At 35.7% G+C, this 22,813-nt stretch overlaps 1 protein-coding gene across 8 annotated transcripts in view; it reads left to right on the forward strand.

Annotated features, from left to right (window-relative positions):
* The window catches only part of LOC123562448 (sushi, von Willebrand factor type A, EGF and pentraxin domain-containing protein 1-like), a 447,821-nt gene that overhangs the window by 58,902 nt on the left and 366,106 nt on the right, over nucleotides 1-22,813 (forward strand). For all 8 annotated transcript variants that reach the window (XM_053537519.1, XM_053537520.1, XM_053537522.1 and 5 more), the window contains exons 17-20: nucleotides 2,836-2,964; nucleotides 9,306-9,497; nucleotides 10,881-11,081; nucleotides 14,542-14,727. In XM_053537519.1, coding sequence (XP_053393494.1) covers nucleotides 2,836-2,964; nucleotides 9,306-9,497; nucleotides 10,881-11,081; nucleotides 14,542-14,727 — 708 coding nt within the window. The remainder of the gene's footprint in view (nucleotides 1-2,835; nucleotides 2,965-9,305; nucleotides 9,498-10,880; nucleotides 11,082-14,541; nucleotides 14,728-22,813) is intronic.

Raw genomic sequence — 22,813 nt, forward strand, 5'->3', positions numbered from 1 at the left:
TGGCACAAATGTTCACAACATCAAGACGACATGCAGAGTGCATGCTTAGGATGGTTGGCTTAAAGGTCAAGGTCACACTTAGGGGCCAAAGGTCATAAGGCTTTGTTTCATGTCCGCTCTGTAACTGTTGAACTGCTTCAAAGATTTTAAAGAAACTTGGCACAAATGTTAACCACATCCAGACGACGTGAAGAGCACATCAAAGTCAGGGTCACAATTAGCAGTCAAAGGTCATATGACTTTGTTTCATGTTTATAGTGCTCTGCATTGTGGTTATCTTATTTTAGTTTCACACGAATGGTCCTTATGTCACCCTGTACCAAGATTGTTATCAACCGATTCGTAAAAAACATAGCCGCCAGAGGGCGTGGTCACCTTTCCCTATATGTATATAGTGGAAACTTTGAAAATCTTCGTGTATGAAACTGCTGGCCCGATTTTAGAATAACTTTACACAAATGGTTCTTGTGTGACCCTTTACCAAGATTGTTTAAATTATTTTGGTTTGTCTAAAAAACATTTTCCCTATAAGTTTATAGTGGAAACTTCAAAAATCTTCTTGTGTTAAACTGCTGGCCCTAAATCTTCTTGTCCAAAAGCACAGGGCCTAGGACTTAGGTATGTAGAATCATTTAGTTCCTCGACCAGGGTCAAATATGGCCCCGCATTGGCGGTCACATGGTTTATAATTATAGGCTTATATAGGGAAACAATTTGAAAATCTTTGAGTCCCAAACCACAGGGCCTAGGGCTTTGATGTTATATATCTGACATTATTTCGTGGTTCTCTACTAAGGTTGTTCAAATCATTTCCTTAGGGTTACATGGTTTACATAGACTTATATATAGAAAACTCTAAAAATCTTCTTGTCTGAAACCACAAAGCATAGGGCTTTGATATTTATAATGTAGCATCATCTAGTGGTTCTTCACAAAGTTTGTTCCCCCTAGGGTCAAACATTTAGTTTATTTTAGTTTAGTTGATTTATATAGACCTATAATGAAAAACTTTAAAAACCTTCTTGTCCATATCCATATTAGAATTTCTTGGTTAAGGTTTTTGTTTGGGTTAATTTTTCATGAATAGTTGAATACCTAAAACTTTGAAACGCAAGTTTATAATCAGTAGATTTATGAGTAGACCAGGAACCATAACCCATTCACTGCTTAATCATTAATATTCATAGATTTCTAATTTTCATGGTTGAGTCAGTTTACGAAATAAAATCTCAGTGAAAAAGTAAAAGTACCCATTCAATCTATGTTCAGAAGCTGAAATCCACAAATTCAATCCTTTAAAAATGGCCTTTTTGACCAGACCCACGAAATGTTTTGCCCAAATTTATTGCTGGAAACTACAGGTTTCAAGGCTTTGACTTATGGGTTGTGTAGCTGACACCATTTCCAGTATGCCATCATGACTATGAATCATATTCAACATTTCCTTTATAACACTCCATTTGAGTCGTTAAATATGTCCCCCCCCCCCCCCCCCGCACGCCCACGCCACAGGGGGAGACATACTTTCAAACTGTATAGGATGGCAAAACTATAGACTAGACCCCTATTGTTTTTTTGGGTCACTCTACTAAAGGTCAAGGTCACTTGGGCTTAAACATGGAAACCATATCTGATCAATAACTTGAGAACCACTTGACCCGGAATATTGAAATTTCATAGGGTGATTCAGGTCATGCAGAGTAGTTGATTTCACTGATTTTGGTGTCACTCTAATAAAGGTCATGGTCACAGGGGCCTGAACATGGAAAACCATTTCCGATCAATAACTTGAGAACAACTTGACCCAGAATGTTGAAACGATAAAGGACGATTAGACATGCAGAGTAGATGACTTCCATTGATTTTGGGGTCACTCTTTTAGAGGTCAAGAACACCGCGAACAGAACATGGAAATCCATTTCTGGTCATTACTTTGAGAACCACTTGACCTAGAATGATGAAACTTAATAAGGTGATAGGATTTACAGAGTAGATTGCCCCTATTGTTTTTCGGGTAACACTTAAAGGTCAAGGTCAAAGCGGACAGAACACGGAATTCCATTTCCAGTCAATCACTTGAGAACCATTTGACCTACAACCTTCAGATTTCATAGAGTGATAGGACTTACAGAGTAGATGACCCCTGTTTTTTGGAGTCACTCAATCAAAGGTAAGGTCACAGGGGGCTGAACATAGAAAACTCGTTTTAATCAATAACTTGAGAACTACTTGACCCAGAATGTTGAAATTTAATAGGATGATTGGTCATTGAAATTAAATGACCCCTATCAATTTTGGGCTCACTAAATTAAAAGTGAAGGTCACAGTGGCCTGAACATGGATCAAGTTCATAACTTGAGAAGCATTGGGCCAAGAATGTTGAAACTTAAAGGGATGATTGGACGTGCCGGATAGATGATCCCTATTGCAGCCATTTATCAGTGTCTCTTTGACTTTTGCTCCTGTCCCCTTTTGACTTTTTGCATATACGACTAAGCAGTAGGGTCATCATGGGCTTTTCTACAAAAACATCTTCTAGTTATATATAGTTATTAGAAAATCTTCTGAAGCTTATTTCCTTCAGACCTGATGTTAATAACCAAGGTTTAGATATATCCAGTAAAACGCTGATTGCTCAAAACTGGCGATGATTAGGAAACTGCTCTAGTTGTCTATGGTTTTGAGCAATCTTATCATAGAAAGACGAAAACCAACAGTCCACATGAATTTCAGGAGCAGACTCAGGTCCTTGAGTAATTGGTGCTTGAGTGAGCTGTGTTTTACAGAACTTTCTTAACAACTCACTTCTATTGTACTATCCCATTTCTGTTGTAGACATAGATGAGTGTGGCACAAATACAGACCTGTGTCAGGATTCACCAACCATTTGTATGAATACAGCTGGGTCATATATCTGTGAATGTAAACCAGGATACAAACGAGTAAATGATTTTATATGTACAGGTAAAGGTTACTCTTTGTTAGTTAAAAACAGCAGTTCTACTTTACAAGAAAATGCTGTAGTAGTAAAATTTCAATTTTAGCATATTCATTTATGTTGCCTGGGGCGGTATTGTCTTAATAAAAATGTCTTAATAAGAATACTACTACTACTATTAATAATATCTTTGTTTAAAGAAATTTTCAATGCATTAAGAAATTAAAAACGATTATATATATATATATATATATATATATATATATATATATATATAAAAGTTCAATTTGTAAGGAATAAACAGCAGCATACTTCTGTGTTTTACAATTATTTTAATTCTTCACTGCAAGCGTTTTCAATACACATATCTTCAGGCAGTATACATTTTTGACTTTTATATGTTCCCTTCTGAAATTAAAATAAAAAATTAACAAATACAAATACGTAAATATTAATATGTGAAACATAAAAAATAAATATCTGTAGTGACTGAAACACGACAGCTTACCTGCCATCACCACTTACACACTGTATAGTCAAATGCTGACTCATTTATACATTTGCGACAGACAGGCCTTTTTTAAACAAAACAAATAGAAAAAATTGAAAGTATTATTGTATGACAGATTCATTCTACTCATATAAAAAAGGAACAATAATTTATTCTGTAAGATACTATTAAGATATGTCTCATACATTTCTTTAAAACATTTAAGATCGTTCACGTTAAGAATAATCATAGGTACATTCTTCCAACATCTACCAGTACTATAATAAGAAAATAATTTTAAACTTAGTTTGTATTAGGTCTTATCTCAAATTGTACATTTTATTTAATAGAACAGTAATCAATTTCGACATATATCTGGTGTTTTATTATTTACTGTTTTGAAAGCTACTTCTGTCGTGTGGCATTAACATCTATCAGGGATTAACATTATCTTCTCAATTCAAACCGATAACAAAAGTTGTGGTCGTTTTTTGTTATTGTCTGTATAACTTTATAGATCAAACAGTCAGCAATTAGCATAAGTTTTGTTGTTCACAGGTTGATCTCGGTAAAGATTATTGTCAGTCTTCTATTAATATCCTAATATTTAAAATTTCTTATATTTCTTAGACATAGTACTAGAGATCAATCAGTGACACAAATAATAATCCTACCTTGCATTTACATTTACACGCGTATGACAAAAATTGAGAGGCAGAATGCAGTAACTGTATGGTTAAAATCCTTTCATTTAAATGTCAATTTTCATGGTAAGTACTGAAGAGTTTTTTCTTGTTTTTATAGATGATGTGTGATATGGCACAAATAACATTATATCTAGATTTCAGCTGAAATAGTGGATCTGAATTTATTTCATGAGTCATAAAACATTTTCTGATATCATACAATATGCATGTATTGGAAAATTTTATTGCATTGACATAAGTTTTTCCTGCAGTAATCAAGTTATAACTGGGGATTAAATATTTATCAATGGCTAGATAGGTAGGAGTATCTACAAGAGCGAGTACATGGACATTGAATAAGAAGTTTCAGAAAATCATCAATAACATGCTTGAAAATGATCAGATAAAGACTTGAGTATTTTATTCGGTCTTAAATTATATATACAAACAATCAACATTAATTTTTTAATTGTTTTTCATAATTTTAAATTTTAGGTACTATCTCTATATTTCTTTCTTCAAAATACTATTAAATTTATTAGTATACCTAGAATTTGCAAAATTGTGACTTGCGTAGGCATTTTCTGAAGATGGACGACTACCATGTTAAACGTTATCTACTAGGTGCCACAAGAAAGACATGCCCGGTAGTCACGCTTGAGATGCCCTTTAAAGCGAAATAAACAAGGTCAAAGGTCATTCGGTGCATATTTTCATGTGTGTCACAAAAAATACTTTGTATCTTGGTCATTTATTGGTGTAGAATAACAACTGTTACAGTGGTATCAAAATGAAGATAGGGCTTTGTACATTTATTTACAAACACTTAATCAAAAATTTTCTCATTTACGTACTTATGAAATGTCATGAAAACTTATAAAATGGGCAGATAATTCGTTAAAAATGTTATTTTCAAATATTAAATCTTCACTTTTTGTGTTTATAAATGGACAAAAATAAGCAATGTTATATTTGCAACATTACTTTATATATATATATCTGTTTGTAGCATTATTTATTGTTTGCAAAAGTAAATACTGTCAAAAGTGGGTGGGGTATATTTATCATGGAAAAACAAAATTTAATATTAAAAAAACTGACAATATTTACATTTTAGTACACATATATCTGTTCTTAACCATTGATAAGAATCTTATCAGTTTTATAAATGTTGCCTGTACATTTCTAAAGTTAGTATATAAATTGCCTCGCATGCACATTCAAACATGCAAACCTGCTTGGATCGGTAGCATTTGCACATGTTGAACTGCCACATTTCGTCTTGCAATCCACATTAGTATATGATATGTTACTTTGGGTATTATAGGAATACAGTCATACATGTCACCCGTGGTATCCTTTGTATGCATGCAAACTTAGATCCATTATTTTACGCCACCGTTGCAAAGTTGTGAAGCGTAATTAGTATATAAATAACTGGCATATATGTATAGCTATGATGGTCTGTCTGTATAAACAGGATACACATGTTGTCAGTCTGTATAACCCAGATACCCAAAATGTCCTGCATCTATACCTAAGGTACCGACAGTTGCCTCTTTTTATTCCACGACCACTCAAAGTGTATTTGTATGTATCGCTAACCTGACCTGTATGTATATCCATATTACTTACCCAGAGTGACCTGTCTACCTTGGATAATGGATACCACGAGGAGCCTGTTTGTACACCTAGGATACCCATAGTTTTCTGTATATATAACCAGGAAGACCTATATACCCAGTATACCCAGAGTGGTCTTATGTACAGTAAGTTTACAAATAGCAGTACCCAGGATCCAGTAGTGCCAATAAGACCTGACAGTATACCAAGGATACCCAGATAGAACTGCCTTTATACCTAGGGTACACCGGTGGCATGTATTTATACCCAGGATATTCATAGTGGTGACATTAAGTAAATGGTCAGGATGTATGTATACCAAGGATACTCAAGGTGGCCTACCTAGGATGCACTCAGTTGACCTATCTGTGTAGCCGTGGTGGCATGTCTATATAACCAAGATACCCAGAATGGTGTGTATGTAAATCGAAGATACAACTATAAAGCCAGGATGATATGCCTGTATACCCAGAATATCCAGAGTTGCAAGGAAACTCAGTTTGCCCTTCTGTATGTCCAGAATACCCAGAATTGCCTGTCTGTGTATTCAGTATACCAGTATGTGTCAGTATGTATATATGTGTAGCCAATATGACCTTTCTGTATGCACAGGATACCCAGATAGGCCTTTCTGTATACCCATGACCTGTATTCACTGTCAAGGTACCCAAAGTGGACTGTATACGTACTGCCTAGGTGGCTATACATGTATGCACAAAACAAACAGTGTGAATGATTGTATAACTAAGCTACCTATAGTGGAATGTACATGTATGTATACCCAGGATAATTTTGCTGTATAACTTGGATACCCATTTTATCTGTCTCTGTATCACGGCTACCTATTGTTGTCTATATGTATAGCAAGGTTTTCCCTAGATGTCTGTATGTTTAGCAAGTAGGGCCAGTCTGCATACACAGGATACCCAGAGTGGCATGTCTGTATACCCTCGATACCGATAGTGGCATCAATATTTAGCTCGGATTGGGTGTCTGTAAACAAATGATAACAAAAATGGCCTGACTATATATCACTTATACACAGTTTGCCTGTCTGTATCCTAAGAATATCCGTAGTGGCATGTATGAAAAGCCAAGTTTGCCTGCCGATATGCCAAATATAATATTTGACTTCTCTATACCACTAGATATGTTTAGTGCCCATTCGTTATACCAAGTATACTATTGATACCAATTTAGGCTATCCTGTCTGTATTTTAAATAGTATATCGTTTAATTATCCTTCAAAATACAGCAAAACCTTACATAAAACCTTTTGTACATTCTCCAGTAAATTAAAAAAAATGAACATACTGACTTCTTGGCGGTCATTGTGAAAAGTGGCTGTCTTATTGGTTGTCTGAGATGGTGTCAACCTGATTTAAAACAGTAATGTTTTACAATCATAATACTGTGCTAAACTACATAAAACAACTATGCAAACTCTATAATGTATGCAAAGAAACCTTAACATATTGACATTTGGCAGCCATTTTGGTTATTTATCTGAGGTTGCCTACATGGCGTGTGGTCTTATTATCAATTTTAATATTGCAATAAATTACATTAAAGCTTACGTAAACGCTCATATATATGCATACTTTTGAACATACTTACCTACACAATTATGCTTAAGATAACTGATGGTCAAAAGTCAACTCAACTCACCCACTTCTAGCAGTATCTACACATAAAATCACTTTTGATGGCGATAAAACAGTTGCGTTTATCTAGAAATGAGTATCCCGCATAACATTTGTTACCTTTCTGTTTTTCAAATCATGAAAATTATATATAAAACAATAAATATTGTACACCTGTACATACATGCCAATTTTTATCGTAATTTTGTACGATTTTGTCATTCCCATTAAGGTAGTAGAGGCGTAATAGAATACCTCCTTTTTGAAGAGTATACATTTCCTACCATAAACCCACTTTTACTGCAATTCTCAAGGGGCGTAGGTTCAGGGCCTACTGGGACCATTTTTTCCCCTTATTTCCGATTTTTTTAGAAAGTTTTTACTTCTTTCAAGACTTATGATGGATTTATTTTACAAAAATGGAAAAAAAAATAATTTGATAAGCGATTTCTTGCTGTTCAAAGTGAATTTACTACTTAAACAGAAGCGGTAGAGTTACACATCTGTGAAAATATTGAGTAACATGTGGTAAATGTTCTCTACTTTGCTTTCACTCTTTAGATTACATATCGTGGAAGAAATTTAGGTAGGTTTTACGTCTGCCCCAAAGTTATTTTTGAATGAAGTAAGCAAAGTTCAAAACAGAAACATAGGATTCGTCCTTGATTTTTTCAACGTTGAAATTAAAATTCTGCATCATTAAATCCGTTTACTTGAAGCCCTAGATTAAATGATATCCACATTTTTATTTTGTGTTTTATAATTGTTTACCAATAGTTTGATGATTGTTTTATTAAAATTAATGGTAAAATGAGTTCTCTGCAAATGTTTTATAACTAAGGAGCTATCACTTTGAAATTTGTCTCTACTTGAGCTAGAGGAGATACCATAAGTTATACAAAATTTAGAAAAAACGGCACGGTAAAAGTTGTTAAAAAATTGCAAACTGCGTAACACGATCGTCTTTAAGAATATACCAAGCAAATGCCATTTTGTAAACATTACTATTACACCTCTACTAGCTTAATATTAGTTAATATGCAAATGAGCTAATTTGCATATAATGATTTTATTTCATAGTTACATACATTGGCTTCAATTAAATACCATCTTTGCTCACTTATTTCATCAAAATGGCAAAGATATGATGCCATATTAGTGAAATTAGTAAAAACTGCACTTAATGACCTTAGACCTAATTTCGTGACCTTAATTTGACCTTAGAATTGTGACTACTAGCATCAATGAACTACTTATATTATATACTTTACATAATTATAACACATAATACTTTCATCTTCACGAAATGCCTACGTATGTGTTTTCCAACCACAAATATGAAAATAATTAGTAAACTATATATAAAATCAGTTTTGTTTAAGGAAAAATATACAGCTGCTCTTATCTAATAATGTTACCTCAATTGTAGTTTTAGCCTAAACCACAGGTGGCAGTAACATACCTAGGATACAGTATGGGTCCATGAGCCGTATGAATTTCAATTTATTACAATTATAATGTTTTCTTAGGGAAAAAAATGACGAAAAGCCATTTTGAAAAAAAAAAATTGCACCTGTGACAATGAGCCATGGCTCATTATCACAGGTGGAAATTTTTTGCAAGATGGCTGACTCATTGTCACAGGTGCAATTTTTTTTTCAAAATGGCTTTTGTCATTTTTTTCCTAAGAAAACATTATAATTGTAATAAATTGAAATGCATATGGCTCATGGACCCATACTGTATACTAGGTACGTTACTGCCACATGTGGCCTAAACAGCTTGATGATTAATATCCCTTTACCAGAATGGTAAATATCATAAACAAACTTTCGATTTGAAGCTGGAAAATCATCTATATTTGTGTTATGTTTACAGATATCAAAGTATTGGTACTTACAACAAAGTTTAGCTCTTTTTTAAAGATATCAGAGAATGTGATGATGAATATGGAGGCTGCAGTACAACATGTGTCGAGGAACAAGGATCTTACAAGTGTGTATGTAATCCAGGATTTGAACTGTTTGAAAGTGACGGATTTAATAGCTACAAACTTCCTCCAGGGGAGACTGGATTCCGGCGGGGAGATCGTTACTTTGTTAACCATACATGTGTCCGTAAGTAGCATTATCTAAATTGATCGGTAAATTGTGATTAGAATCTGGAAAAAATTGTAATACAGTTATGTCATTATTATTTATGGTAGAAAATTTTTCTTTGAGTTCAGAGTTGTTGCACAAAATCAGATACCAAGGAACAGGTTAAATTCTATTCATATTGTCTACTTCTATTAAATGGAAAATAAAGGATTTCAGAGTTGGCTTTTTCATAATGGAAAATAGACTTTTTCATAATGGAAAGTAAAGGATTTCAGAGAAGACTTTTCCGAATGTTCCCCTTTGGCAGAATTAGACTTCACAAATGATAAATTGTAAATATCTTTTTTAAATTTGACATAATTTGAAAAAATACATTGCAACTGGCATGTCAAAATGTTTTGAAAATGAAAACTCTGAAGCACCTGATTTTAATCAGTTTGTAATTTCACTTTTGACAAATCACAAAAAGTATTCATTTATCGCATTATTTAAAAGAGCTATTTTCATAGCAGGAACACAAAATCATAAAAGTAGAAAGACATCATTATTCTGTCAAAACACAAGGATATTAATGGCAATATTTTGTGGTATTTGAGCACATTTGTGGCAAAAATGCTATATCTTGTGTGTCAGTCCTGAGCAGTGAGAAGGGCATGGCCTCAGACTGTAATTTCAATTAATATTTTGTGGTTTGCTGATGCATACAAAAAAAGCTGTCTGGGATATCTTGGCTGAATAGACCTCACGTACTGCCAAAAGTCATCCTACAAGTAGTCTTCCAGTGATTTGGTGATCAGACCAAATGTTTAATATTATGGCACATCATTGGCAGAGCGGAAATATGATTTTAGTAAAAAAATTTCATTTGCATTTCATAGAATATTCTCTGTTTGATGGTTACTGAAAAGTTTCTATATTCTCACTTATATTTTTCACAAAATAAAAGAAAAAAACTCTTATGAGAGCTAAAACATACCTACCAAAATAAAGTGGAGCCCTCAACAGGAACCGTAAATTGACCCCTTTATTTAATAGGAAGTCTAACCATGTTGCGTTTATCTATGTAAATTCTTATTTGCTATAAAACACCCGAACAAAATTTCTGAATTGTTTTGTACACAATTTGCTTGTGCATTAATAACATGTTCTTCATTGACGTATTTGGTCTTGCAGTGTGCGATGGCTCATAACTCGTATTCTGACTTGAATAATGTGCAAAAGAAGGAAATAATTCATTGTTGAAATTAACGAAAATAAAATGCTCTAAAGCAAAATCTAATTTAAAATTTAAAATGAAAAGCGTTGTGGTAAAAAATTTGTTTGTTTACAAGTCTTTCATGCTGATTTTTTTATAGATTAGATAATGTTTTAATATTTCGATAATTCACAATCTTTTTATAGGTGTACAATGTCCAACCTTGCCGCAAGTGTCGAATGGAAAGTATCTTACAAACAAAGACTCTAACTTCCACTTCGAGGATACAATTACATTACAGTGTGCTGACGGGTACCAGGTTAATAAAACTGGTATCTTGAGAATAACTTTTTTTGTATCTACATGTAAAAATGATGGAACATGGGATGAACTATATAGCTGTGAAGGTAAGATTGCAACTTCTTTTGATTTTATAAGTTTGTATTGTGAAACATGTATTCATATACTTGTATGCCTTTGATAATTTGTATGTACCATTGCCTAGTTGATCTCTAGCAAAATTGTTTGTTTGTTTGTTTTGGGTTTAACGCCGATTTTCAACAGTATTTCAGTCATGTAACGGCGGGCAGTTAACCTAACCAGTGTTCCTGGATTCTGTACCAGTACAAACCTGTTCTCCGCAAGTAACTGCCAACTTCCCCACATAAATCAGAGGTGGAGGACTAATGATTTCAGACACAATGTCGTTTATCAAATAGTAACGGAGAACATACGCCCCGCCCGAGGATCGAACTCGCGACCCCGCGATCCGTAGACCAACGCTCTTACCGACTGAGCTAAGCGGGCGGGCTGCAGAATTGTTTGAATTATGCCCCTGGGGTGAAAAAATTTATTCATTTTATTTTGTTGGGTTTACGCATCGACACAATTTTAGGTCATATGGCGACTTTCCAGCTTTAATGGTGGAGGAAGACCCAAGGTGCCTCTCCATGCATTATTTCATCACAAGTGGGGCATCTGGGTAGAACCACTAACCTTCTGTAAGCCAGCTGGATGGCTTCCTCACATGAAGCTTTCAAGGCGCCGAGTGAGGTTCGAACCCATATCAATGAGGGGCAAGTGATTTGAAGTCAGCGACATTAACCACTCGGCCGTAGAGGTCCCCCTGGGATGAAAAGAGGCCCCGTCCTTGGGGTCACTTGATACATGAGTTATATAAGAAAAACTACTTTGAAAGTTATCAGATCATATTTCCTAGACTATTTAATTATAATTGCCTGATGACCCAAAGGAATAAGCGGGTCACTCAACTGTGACCTTGACCTACATACCTACTTTCTTGTTTTTAAGGTACCGCCTTGAAATTTGGATGACAAGTACAGTTTTGCACTCTGATCTTTAAACTGACTTTCGGTGACCATGAATGTGACCTACTGACCTAGTTCTTGCTTTTTAAGATACAGTCTTGAAATTTTGATGACATGTACAGTTTTGCACTCTGATCTTGAAACTGACTTTTAGTTACTACGAATCTGACCTGCTGACCTACTTTCTTTTTTTCATTGAGCCCGCTTGCAACAGGCTGGATATAGTAGTCACTTTTAGTGTATGTGCGTGTGTCTGTCCGTCCGTGCGTGCGTCCATCCGATTTTGTCAGGACCATAACTTTGACGTGCATGGACCAATCTTTTTTATATTTGGCATGAATGTTTACCTCAATGAGAAGGTGTGTTAAGTGCAAACCCCATGTTCCTATCTCAAGGGTCAAGGTCGCAGTTGGAGGTCAAAGGAAAAATTGAAGTTTGTCCGGACCATAACTTTGACATGCTTGAACCAAATTTGTTTATATTTGGCATGAATGTTTACCTGAATGAGAATGAGTGTCATGCGTAAACTTCATATTCCTATCTCAGAGATCAAGGTCACAGTTGGAGGTCAAAGGTCAACATGAAGCTTGTCTGGAGCATTTTTTCTTCATACGTTGTAGGGTTTGATGTAACTTGGCATGAATATTAACCTTTGTGAGACGGAATTTCATGCACAAGAACCAGGTTCCTAGGTCAAAAGTCAAGGTCACACTTAGAGGTCAAAGGTCAGATACATTAATGACATTGTCTAGAGCATGTCTTCTTCGTACATAAGGGGATTGTGATGTAACTTGGCACATATGTTCAACACCATAAGGCAATCTTGTTTTTAGAATTAATTCCCTTTGTTGTTATTATAAATAGCTTATATTGTAATTTTCTTATTACTTGCTATGGAAAAAATTGAAACCACTTTTTTGTGTTACAATATTTATGTAACATACAATTTTTTGGTGTATTTTGACCCTTTTCTACCTCACTGGTAAAGAGTTTTGTGTGGACTGAAATATTTATATTTTTTATCATTTTTCCAAAAAAAAAAAAAATACATATACAAATACAGGTGCTAGTATAAATCTGTTCTGACACCGCCAAATAGTATAATAAATGTTACTTTTTTAGACAGTTGGCAGGTTCGACATTCTGCTGTGGGCATGCAGAATGTATTTCTAGTTTTAAGATATAAAAATTTGGATGACATGTACAGTTTTGCACACCGATCTTAAAACTGACTTTCAGTGACCATAAATGTGACCTGATGACCTATGTACTTAATATTTTAGCATCAGTTTGACATTTAAACAAGTAGCTCATATAAATTAGGTGAGCGATCCAGGGTCATCATAACCCTCTTGTTCTTATCTGCTGTGATCATGCATATATAGCAGGGTAATAACTTTTTCATTAGGATCAGCCTGTAATAGAGGAAAACACTGGTTAATCACAACATGAAGTATGCATCCAGTAATTGCTGATCTTTCTTTCCAGTTGTCAGATTGTTATAATAAAAGAAAACTGACTGATGAATTTGGAGCAGACTATTTTATTTTCAAAATATGGATTTTGTTGGTGAGGTTTATTTGGTGATGAAATTATCAAAATAATATCTCTCTTCCTGGATGACAAATAACAATATGTTTTCTAACCCCAGGAAGGTCGCATGAAAGAGACATGTTGCTGGTAAAAATATTCAAGTAGAAATATATGAAAACTGGTCATGGTGAATAAGAAAAAGGTGCTTTAAAAATGTAGGACAAAACCCTCTTACTTAGATTCACAAAGACAGACAAATTCCCCTTTTGATGTACTTAATTAAGTTTTTAAAATCAAACAATGATGACGGAAATGGAATATATACCACTCAAATAAGTTGATAGTTGTCAATTCTAAATGGAATGTTACGTGTAAAAATAATTGGAAAAAATGAAAGTTGAGAAGTTCAGATTGAGCAAGTGGGTTTTTTTTACAGGGAGCAGTTTTTCTGTATGCCTGCCTCGTAAAGTCATATTTTTTCTGATGAGTCTGTATGAACTCCATATAATTTTTTAATTCAAATCTTTGACATGTGTAATAAAATGTTGCGTATATTTGTTACTTTTTATGCAAACTGTGTATATCGAACTTATAATTACTAGTAGGCCTATATGTATTATCTATTCCAGTGCAGAAGTTTAGTTAGAATATATTTTTCTTTTAAAAAAACCTCCATCGAATATTTTTAATTGCCAGTGAATATAGGTAAGTGTAAATAATAAATCTTAAAAGTAGCTTAGTGGATGCTGAAACTGTGTTTCCTATTTTGTACGCATCATATAGCACAACATTTATTTTTGTTTGCTCATATCGTCATAACCACTGAATTGATTTTTATAAAACTAATTCAGTAATTTGGTAAAAGAATCATGATTATAATATTTCCTGTATCAAAGCAGTAGCTTAATGTATTGATCACGTTAAGTGATAGCTCTAGTTTTGTATTCCAGTGACACATGTGCTTCAGTCAGTGTACTTGACAGCAATTTGTTCTGTTTATTTACAGCTAGAAAATGCAGTCTACCAGCAGCTCCTGCATATGGCGTTTATGACAAGACAGAAGTTATGTTTGGTGAAGCTGTTACCTTAACCTGTAACCTGACATCAACCAAGACAAAAGAACTGAAGGCAGTGTGTATCTATGATGAAAAGAATGTACGTTTTGCTGGAGCAGATATCAGCAAATGCCCAGGTAAAATTGTGCAAATTGTGATAATGAAAATAAATAATGCTTCTCTAAACAGGAGGGAAGCCAGATATTAGCTGGGTAACAGGTTTTGCTGGTGTTGGTATATTGCAGTAAGTACTGTAAAATTAAACATACAAGCTAGTTTTTCTTCAAGCTGATTTCAAACAAAATATCTGGTTATAAGCGTGAGGTATTTGATCTTTGCTTAGCGATTTGGTTTCAGATTAACCTTTTTGCTGCTCAGTACCATTAATTTGGCATCAGTAATTTAAGTGAATTTTAGTCTGTAGGTAACTTACAGCAATACTGCGGTTGGTACTGCATGCGGGTTAAGTGGCATCTAGGTCAAGGTCACTGTTGCTTAAACTGGAAAAAAACCTTGGATTAATATTTCGATATTTAACCTGGGCCCTATGTAGCTTATGTAAAAACTAAGGTTCAGCCTGATTGAGATTATATAAGGAGTCAACTGAGCCAAATTCGATGTTGGCATTATTTGATTATTCTGCACATTTTTAAGATTCCACTGTTGCAAAAAGGGCTGAAGGGTCTACTGCACCATTTGTAATGTAGATGTTTTGAAGGGTATAGGATAGGTAGTGGATCTTATTACAGTTCAGGCTTTTGCTTTACCTCAGGTCAAAGTCATTGTTTCTAAAATAGAAAAATTGTTTCCATGAGTATTGAAATCCATGGTTTCATTTCTACTTCCATCAGTATCTTGCTTGATCAGGAAAAATGTAATTTCAGACACTATTTCAGGAAGTACTTGGAATCCACAGTGTTATTTTTTCTTTTCTTTATTTATTTGTTTATCTATTTTTATTTATTATGCTCCCCGAAGGGTGAGCATATAGTAACCGCTTTATCCGTCTTTACATTCGTCCGTCACACTTTTGTCCGGAGTATAACTTGAAAAGTATTGATGACATTTGATTGAAAATCAGCTCAAACGTTTCATGAGGCAAATAAACTTAACCTAGACAAAGAAGTATAAAATACACAGAATGGCAACTGGCTGTATTCTCGCGTGATCTCGCGTCCGAGCGTGAATCGGCGTTATCTTGTGAAGCAAGCATGGAGTTGCAATTTGTACCTTTAAAATTACATATAACATACATGCTAGCTTCTAAAACAACATTTGTTTAATATGAAATAGTCTTAAGCACAAAATACATGTTTCTTACTATAAAAAAGCCTGGTCATATGGTGATAATTGATTAACTGACAGAGTCATTCTTTCGCATACAAAATGGCGCGTGGAGAACTTCCGGTAACGAGATCTCGTTTGCAGCCGCGGGATGTTGGCGAGATTTGCTCTTTATGCCTTTCAAGTTGCCGATCTATTTATTTTTATAACTCTTTGACCTAGAGTTCAAAACTGAGCTGAACATACAAACGACTCCCCTAGGGAGTGAAGTCATCATGAACCCATTAGCGAATGATCTGTCCTCAGTGACTGTGAGACTTGCTTAGTCTCGTCCTGACCGTGGGAAGCAAGGGGATGAAGGCATTCGAAAGAGCCTCACACTTGCTATGATCAATGAAGACTATCCTCCGGAATCGTGGACTCATGTCTATACAGACTCTTCAGCCACATGTGCCGTCAAAAATGGAAGAGCAGGAGTTTTCACTTAATACCCATCTGGCAAGGGAGAAACACTACATGCAGCCACAGTAAAACACTGAAGCAACTACAAGGCAGAGACTGAAGCACTCATGAAGGCTGACTCAATGGTAGAAGACTCGGCAGAAGAAAGTCCCTCAGTTGTTTTTCTCACAGATGCATTGTCTGTCACGCAAGCTGGCCAGGAGAAAGCAGAGCATGAGAATAACCTGCAAAGTAGCACTTCAGTGGATTCCATCCCATTGTGGACTTGCAGGCAATGAAGAGGCAGACAAACTGGCTAAGCTATGAGCTCAGTCAGAACAGCCAACAGAACCAGTGAGTTACATAGAGAAAGTCACCATCATAAGGCACTAACGAGACCAAGGACGGAGGAAGATGATTTTCATCTCCTTGATCGGTCCGAACAAGTGGTGATGGTCAGGCTCCTCTCAGGGCACATCAAGCTCAATGCTCACATGGTACAAGAAATAATACAGACTGGCATCATCGCCAACTTGTCCATGTGGTGAGGAAGATCAGACTGCGGAGTATATACTTCAGAGACGTAAAAGGCATGGCCAGGAGCGAGCTGCAACTTGGCCGATAGATACCTTAATCCACCAGAAACTGTATGGAGGCATTGAGGATCTGCTGCAAACCACAAGTTTCATCGAGGCTACTGGTCTGTAGTCGCGAACGAGAAGAAGAAGAGTGAAACTTCACATAATCATAGAGGCCAAAAGTGCAGTGTCAAAGAATCATAGGAGCCTCCGTGGCCGAGTGGTTAAGGTTGCTGACTTCAAATCACTTGCCTCTCATCGATGTGGGTTCGAGCCTCATAACTCTACCTTACCTAGTTTTTATATTATCTCCTTTTATTATACAAGATAAGGATTGTCCTGAGTATTACTTGAAAAGTATTAATGGCATTTCATTAAAATTTCACACAGTCATAGAGGCCATTGACAGTAAGGGTAGTGTCAAAGAACCATAACTCTATCTCACCTACTTTTTGAATTATCTCCCTTTATTCAATTTTCTTCTTGTATTGTCTTCATTTTTAGCTCACACGATTGCTCGATGTCCATCATCTGTTGTCTGTCTGTCTGTCAACATTTAGCTTGCGTATATGATAAAGGCTGTATTTTTCAACTGATCTTCATGAAGTTTTGTCAGAATGATAACCTTGATAAAATCTAGTCAAGTTCGAAAATGGGTCATCTGGGAAAAAAACTAGGTCACTAGGTCAAATCAAAGAAAAACCTTTTGTATGCGATAGAGACTGTATTTTTCAATTGATCTTTATGAATTTTGGTCAAAATGATAACCTTGATAAAATCTAAACCAAGTTTGAAAATGGTTTATCTGAGTCAAAAACTAGGTCACTAGGTCAAATCAAAGAAAAACTTTTATTTATGCGATAGAGGCTGTATTTTTTCACCTGATCTTCATGAAATTGTGTCAGAATGATTGCCTTAATGAAATCTATGTTAAGTTTGAAAATGGTCAAGTGGAGTCAAAAACTAGGTCACTGGGTCAAATCAAAGAAAAACCTTGTGTATGCGAAAGAGGCTGTAATTTTTCAACTGATCATCATGAAATTTTTGTAAGAATAATGACCTTGATGAAATCTAGGTCAAGGTCAAAGTGGGTCATCTGGGGTCGAAAATTAGGTCACTAGGTAGAAAATTAGGTCACTAGGTCAAATCAAAGACAAACATTGTGTATGCGATAAAGGCTGTATTTTTCAATTTATTTTCATGAAATTTTGTCAGAATAATTACCTTGAGGAAATGTGTCATCTTGGGTTAAAAACAAGGTCAATAGGTCAAATCAAAGAAAAACCTTTTCTATGCGATAGAGGCTGTATTTTTCAATTGATTTTCATGAAATTTGGTAGGAATGATAGCCTTGATAAAATTTGGATCAAGTTTGAATATGGATTGTCTGGGTCAAAAACTAGGTCATTAGGTCAAATAAAATAAAACCTTGTGTATGCGATAGAGGCTGTATTTTTCAGTTGATCTTCAGGAACTATGGTCGGGATGATTGCCTTGATGAAATCTAGGAAAAATTTGAATATGGGTTATCTGGAGTCAAAAACTAGGTCACATGGTCAAATCAAAGAAAAACCTTGTGCATGCGATAGAGGCTGTATTTTTCCATTTATTTTCTTGAAATTTGGTCAGAAAAATTGCCTTGATGAAATCTAGGTCGAGTTTGAATATGGATCATTTGGGGTCTAAAAAAAGGTAACTAGGTCATATCAAAGAAATAACTTGTGTATGCGATAGAGGCAGTATTTTTCAATTGATCTTCATAAAATTTGGTCAGAATGATAATCTTGATAAAATCTAGATCGAATTTGAATATGGATCATCTGGGATTAAAAACTAGGTCACTAGGTCAATTAAAAAATACCTTGTGTATATTTGATCGAAGCTGTATTTTTCAATTGATCTTCATAAAATTTGGTCAGAATGGTTGCCTTGATGAAATCTAGTTCGAGTTTGAATATAGGTAATCTGGGGTCAAAAAGTAGGTCATAGGTCAAATCAAAGAAAAACCTTGTGTATGCAATAGAGCCTGCATTTTTCAATTGATCTTTATGAAATTTAATCAGTATGATTGCCTTGATAAAATCTATATAAAGTTTGAATATGGGCCATCTGGGGTAAAAAACTAGGTCACTATGTGATATCTAAGAAAATACTTTTTTAAACTCAAGAGACCACAATTTTCGTCCAATCTTAATTAAAATCCGCAAGAATATTTGTTTTCATGAAATCACTAGGTCAAACATGTTTACTCTCCAATGGTGTGTTTCTCTGGTGAGCGACCTAGGGCTTGGCCCTCTTGTTTATTTTTGCTTCTAATACATTTGTCTCCATATTGAGACAAGCTAATGCATCAGGAAGCATCATTCGGTTTTACCCGTTCCTTGTTTATTTTGTTAAAAAATAACAGTTTGCTGAGATTACGTTCATTTCCATATAACTTTTTTAACACAGGGCTGAAAAAATTTCTGCCGCAAACATACAGTTGGCAAAACTTAAAAGTCAAGACTATACTTGTGTTTAATTAATTGAAAAATATTAGACAGTAATTCTTCCTATTAATCTTGTTAATTCTGGCCTAAATTCAAAAGTTTGGTTTGGTAGAAGTTTAGGTTTAGTTGCCATAACCCTGAGTCGTTGCTATAGCTAGTATTGCAAAATTTTGTAACAGACGATAAAATGAAAAAAAAAAAAAGATGATGGGATGGAGGAGGATAGAGATATATGGGTAATTGGAGATTCTATCCCATACTTGGCCGGTTCCAGGGTCAGTGACAGAGGCATGGTCAACCTGAAGTTACCCAACAGTTTGTCTATCGCTTGGTGGTGCAAGAGAGGGATGGGGCTTCAGAACCTAAAGCACTCCATGCAGTCACATGCTCTGTTCCTGAATCCCCCAAGGTAATTGTTATACACGTCGTGGGTAATGACATTACCAAACATTCTGTAAAGTTCTCATTTAAACTTATAAAAGAATCTTTTGAATATATAAGACAGGCTTTTCCTTGGACCCCATTGTTTGGATAGACATTCTTCCACGGCTTCATTGGGGAGTCCCGAATGATAAACTCAAGTGTATTCAACCAAAATGAAAACGGATCTGTCAGTTTGAGAGGAGTATGGCCCATGAGATTCTAAAAATAGATATCGATGATCAGACCTCGGGTTTCTTTCATGTCGATGGTGTTCATCTCTTGGACATTGGCCTAGAATTCTACTTGGATTTGTTGAGAGAATGTGATTTAAAACTAGTATTGTAAGAATTTTTGGGAAAATAAAAAGAAATTTTAGTTCTTTCTTTGTTATTTCGTGGTGGAAGATTCTTAAATCTGGGTGCGACTGAGGGCATACCATACTGAGCTGTTAGTTTTCAAATACTAAATCTTTTTGCATACTCATGGGTCCCAGACCAGCCACCACCATTCAGTGGGGATGGTGACACTCATGGGTTCAAAAATTCAATTTTTAGCTCAACTATTCGAAGAATAGGGGAGCTATCCTACTCGCCCCGGCGTCGGCGTGAGAGTCACACAAATGTTAAAGTTTGCGTACTACCCCAAATATTTTCAAAGTCCATTGAGATATTGCTTTCATATTTTGCATACTTGTCTACCATCATGACCCCAGTCTGTAAAAAGGAGGAAACAACTCTATCAAGCATTTTGCCTAAAGTACGGCCCCTTTTCGACTTAGAATAAATGTTAAAGTTTGCATACCACCCCAAATATTTTCAAAGTCTATTGAGATATTGCTTTCATATTTTGCATACTTGTTTACAGTCATGACCTCAATCTGTCATAAGGAGGAGGCAACTCTACCAAGCATTTTGACTGAATTATGGCCCCTTTTCGACTTAGAATAAATGTTAAAGTTTGCGTACCACCCTAAATATTTTCAAAGTCCATTGAGATATTGCTTTCATATTTTGCATACTTGTTTACCGTCATGACCCCAGTCTGTAAAAAGGAGGAGGCAACTCTATCAAGCATTTGACGGAACATTTATTACTCCCTTACTGGTTGAGGACCAGGGGGCCTCGTGGCCGAGTGGTTAAGGTCGCTGACTTCAAATCACTTGCCCCTCATTGATGTTGGTTCGAGCCTTCATGTGAGGAAGTCATCCAGCTGGCTTACGGAAGGTCGGTGGTTCTACCCAGGTGCCCGCTCGTGATGAAATAATGCACGGAGGAGAACCTGGGGTCTTCCTCTACCATTAAATCTGGAAAGTCGCCATATGACCTATCATGTGTCGGTGCGACGTTAAATAAAAAAAAAAGTTTCAGGGACTATAGGAATGCACTTTTCCATCCGTCATTCCATCATTCTGTTACCATTCCTTCCTTCCGTCCGTTCATCAGTCCGCAATTTCTTGTCCGGTCCATAACTCTGTCATCCATGAAGGGATTTTAATATTTCTTGGCACAAATGATTCCCATAATGAGACGATATGGCACGTGCAAAACCCGGAGATCTAGCTTAAAGGTCAAGGTCACAGTTGGCGGTAAAATGTCAATAGTGCTTTTTTTCTGTCCGGTCCATAACTATGCCATCCATGAAGGGATTTTAATATTACCTGGCACAAATGTACCTCATAATAAGACTTTTTAATGCACAACTTTCAGACCCCAAAGGTCAAGGTCACACTTGGCAGTCAAATGTTTACATGAACAGAGTCTGTTTCGTGACCGCTCCATACATCTGTCATTCATGAAGGGATTTTAATATCACTTGGCAGAAATGTTTCCCATGATGAAACGACATGATATGCACAAATCACGAACCCCTGGCTCAAAGTTCAAGGTCACAATTGGAGGTCAAAGGTCAACAGGGCTATTTTCCTGTCCGGTCAATAACTATGCCATCTGTGAAGGGATTTTGATATAACTCGGCATAAATATTCCCCCTGATGAAACGACGTGTCATGTGCAAAATCCGGACCTCTAGCTTAAAGGTCAAGGTCACAATTGGAGGTCAAAGGTTAATAGGTTTTTTCCTGTCCGGTCCAGAACTCTGCCATCCATTTAGGGGTTTTAATATTACTTGGCATAAATGTTCCCCATTATAAGAAGACGTGTCATGCGCAACACCCAGAACCCTAGCTTAAAGGTCAAGGTCACACTTTGAGATCAAAGGACGACGGGACTTTTTCTGTCCAGTCAGTAACTTCGTCATGCAAAATAGGATTTGAATATCAGTTTGCACAAATATTCCCCTTGATGAGACAATGTGTTGTGTGCAAACCCGAGTCCTTAGCTGCAAGATTAAGGTCACACTTGGAAGTCAAAGGCCAAACAGGCTTTATTTCCTGTCCAGTCTGTAACTCAACAATCCTTAAACGGATTTTAATATTACTTGGCACAAATGTTCATCACCATAAGACGGAGTGTCATGCACAAGAAAACCTGGTCCTTAGGTCTAAGATCAAGGTCACACATAGAGGCCAAATGTCAAATACAAGAATGACTTTGTTCGGAGCATTTCTTCTTCATGCATGGAGGGATTTTGATGTAACTTGGCACAAATGTTCATCACGGGGAGGCACACTTGTTTTTAGAATTACGGCCCTTTGTTATTACTATGAATAGATTATATTGTAACTTATTTATACCTATTATATACTGTTCGTAGGGAAAAATCGAGACCAGTTTTCTGTGGTACAACGTGCATGTTACATCCAAATTTTAGGAGCATTTTGACCAATCTCTACCTAAGTTTCTTGTGGACGTTTTGTTATAACATGTTGTATATATAGTAGGGATGGGAACGAATACTGAAATCAATATTATATTCGAATATTCGGTTTGCCATATTCGAATATATTCGAATAGTCGGCATGTTTTAATGGAATGTTTTAATTCTTATTAAGTGACTGGCATATACACAATATATTCCGCTGTTTAAATCGTGAATCATCGTACGTAATA

The sequence above is a fragment of the Mercenaria mercenaria genome, chromosome 2, assembly GCF_021730395.1.
Source record: "Mercenaria mercenaria strain notata chromosome 2, MADL_Memer_1, whole genome shotgun sequence".
Classification (NCBI taxonomy): Eukaryota; Metazoa; Mollusca; class Bivalvia; order Venerida; family Veneridae; genus Mercenaria; species Mercenaria mercenaria.